The sequence below is a fragment of the Astatotilapia calliptera genome, chromosome 1 (assembly GCF_900246225.1).
Source record: "Astatotilapia calliptera chromosome 1, fAstCal1.2, whole genome shotgun sequence".
NCBI classification, from domain to species: Eukaryota; Metazoa; Chordata; class Actinopteri; order Cichliformes; family Cichlidae; genus Astatotilapia; species Astatotilapia calliptera.
In genome coordinates, this window is record NC_039302.1 from 22,043,585 (window position 1) to 22,046,533 (window position 2,949).

Sequence of the window (2,949 nt, forward strand, 5' to 3'; positions counted from 1 at the left end):
CAATCTCTTCGGCATTCGAGCTGTCATCTGTGTTCTCTTCCGTTCTCTCGGTTGATTTTTCTCTACTTGGTGCACTCATTTTCTCCATCACCCAGTCGACACGGCGGTTAGCTGCTAGCTGCTTCACAAACAAATACGCACGTGCGCCTTGGCACTTGTGCTGTACGTAACAAGTCACGTGACGTGACGCTGCGGCTGTGATTGGTTCGGCTCTGCGCTACTTAATTTGGATTGGATGACTTTTTTTTTCTTTTTTTTTTTTAAGAGGACAAGAGCGGCGAGGTCTATCGTGATAGTTTAATTTCTCTATCGAGTAAAAGTTATATCGCGATACATATCGTTATCGTTATATCGCCCAGCTCTAGTAGAAAAGCACTAGATCAGTAAATCAATAAATTTATCATTTAAACCAACAGCTTGTAAAATACAGTGTTAGGGTCCCTGGGTCGTTGACCCAGTGTTTTGTGTTTTTGGTTCTTTGATTTTGTTATTTCATTATATTCTAGCTTTGCTTAATGGGTTTTAGGATCATTCTTAGTTTAGGTTCTCTGGGTGGGGTTTGGTTAGAGTTTTAGTGTTCTGGTTTTCTTTCTGTGTTCCATAGTTGCTGTCTCCCCTGTCTGCTGTATCCCCACATCCAGTTAGTGTCTGTGTCTGCCCTGGTCCCACGTCTCTGTTCCCTTTGTTATAGTGCCTGCCTGTGAGTCTGTGTTATGTTTCCTGTTTTACTTTGAAAGTCCATGTCTGATGTTAATGTGTCTGGTTTTGCTTCCCCTTGTCTCGTTAGGCCTGATTTGCCCCAGCTGTGTTTCCCTCCTGTTACCCATTCCCTGATTGCTCCCTTTATGTATTTAAGCCCTGTTTCTTTGTGTCTGTGTTGTGATCTACTCTCGTTTATGCTGTGTGGTCCGGCTGCCTGGTCATGTAAGTTTATTTGGATTTTTGTTACTTTTTGCCATCCAGCAATAAAAGCTGAGTTTCGGGCTACTTTCCGCCTCCGAGTGTCTGCACTTTGGGTCCTTCTACTTCCACTCCTGCCTGCACACAGCCTTAACCTGACATACAGTTGCTAACCAGCTTTTGACACTTTATGCCATGACCTAACCCTACCTACAGTGCACAAGTAAATGCACTTGTGTGCCTCCCCCAAAACCACCTTCTGAAAATAAATACCTACTGTTACGGATAACTGTGTTGTAAATCATTTTCATTGCAGAAATTCTGACTGGGCTTGCGACCACAGGTGTAAATCATGGAGTGAATGATAGCTCTGTTCCATTCAAGTGTCTCCATAAGCCATTTTTTATACCTCTATTATTTCCTGCAGTGACATGTTAAATTCTTTACTGTAAAATAAATCCTATTTTTCCAAGTTTAAAAGTGAGAGTTGCATATAGGTCAAACACAGCCAGCATATGCCCACAGAAGTGGTTGAGTGAGTTACTTGAACTCAGCCTGTGTAGGTATTTGCAGGGTCTTTAAATATCAAGCAAATATCTAAGTTACAGTGGTTCAAAATGAGAAAAGATAGAAATTATGATGTGATATTTTTTTAAGTTGCGGTTTCTATCTGGGGACTCGTATATAATCTACTGTAACTTGTAACTTTATCCAATGTTTTAAATGTATCTCAGTGCAAGTGCTGTGATTTACAATACTTCTATGAGATACAGTTAACACAGCACAAATTGTAAAGTAATTGCAATAACTTTATAATAATTAGTTAATATGCTTTATTTCTTTTTTTAATCTAGTCTATCACCTAATCCAAAGCCGCAGCAATAGTAACTTAATGTTCATATCCATCTAACAATCTCAGAAAAGTTTGATGAAAAAAGGTTATGCAAAATCTCCCCCAGTGAGCCAAACTGATGTTATGAAAATATAAATATCTATCTCATATCTAGCAGACACCAATTTGCTCATGTAAATGGGGATTCTTCTTCACAAGCGAACATTAATCATTTGTTCCAGGGTTCTGTGCTTCCCTTAGGCAGTATTGAGTGAAGGCCTAACATACATTTTCATTGCTATGCAGATGATACCAGCTTTATCTATCCATGAAGCCAGATAACACACACCAATTAGTCAAAGTCTAGGAATGTCTTAAAGACTTAAAGACCTAGATGCCCTCTTATTTCCTGCTTCTAAATTCAGATAAAACTATTGTTCTTGTTCTCTGCCCTAAAAATATTAGAAATATGGTGTCTAGTCAGATGCTTACTATGGATGGCATTTCCTTGGCCTCCAGCCACATTCCAGGAATTATTTGTGACCACAATATTCACTTTGCATATAAAACAAATATGTAGGACGGCTTTCTTGCATTTGAGCTTCAGTACTGTTCAAATGTCTTAGGCAGGTGAGAAACAATGTTGTAAACAAAGAATGCTTTCAACAATGGAATCTAAATCAAATGAATATTTGGTGTAACCACCCTTTGTCTTCAAAACAGTATCAATTCTTCTAGGTACACTTGCACACATTTTTTGAAGGAACTCAGCTGGTAGGTTGTTCCAAACAGCTTCGAGAACTAACCACAGATCTTCTGCGGATATAGGTTTCCTCACATCCTTCTGTCTCTTCATGTAATCCCAGACACACTCGATGACATTGAGATCAGGGCTCTGTGGGGGACCATACAATCACTTCCAGTACTTCTTGTTCTTCTTTACACTTAAGATAGTTCTTAATGACTTTTGGCTGTATGTTTGGGGTCATTGTTCCAATCATTTATATTTCTGAAAGCATCCTTTGTTTACAAAACCTTTATCCAAACATATATGAAGCTAAAGGAAAGTGCTAGACAGACAACCATGACTGTTGGAGGCAGAGTCAGTGTGGAGCTGTGGAAGGCTGCCTTGTTGCAGGTACATGAAACAATGCGTAGGAAGCACGAGGAAACAAGTAGCAGCTCAACAGGTTAAGCAACACCTTAACTAGGTCAAA

At 39.5% G+C, this 2,949-nt stretch overlaps 1 protein-coding gene across 1 annotated transcript in view; it reads right to left on the reverse strand.

The window, feature by feature from the left end:
* The window catches only part of LOC113029133 (zinc finger BED domain-containing protein 1-like), a 2,488-nt gene extending 2,381 nt beyond the window's left edge, over window positions 1-107 (reverse strand). Inside the window, exon 1 of the mRNA XM_026179834.1 lies at window positions 1-107. This exon is cut by the window's left edge and continues 816 nt beyond it. Coding sequence (XP_026035619.1) covers window positions 1-88 — 88 coding nt within the window. The 5' untranslated portion in view covers window positions 89-107.
* Window positions 108-2,949: the final 2,842 nt, after the last annotated feature.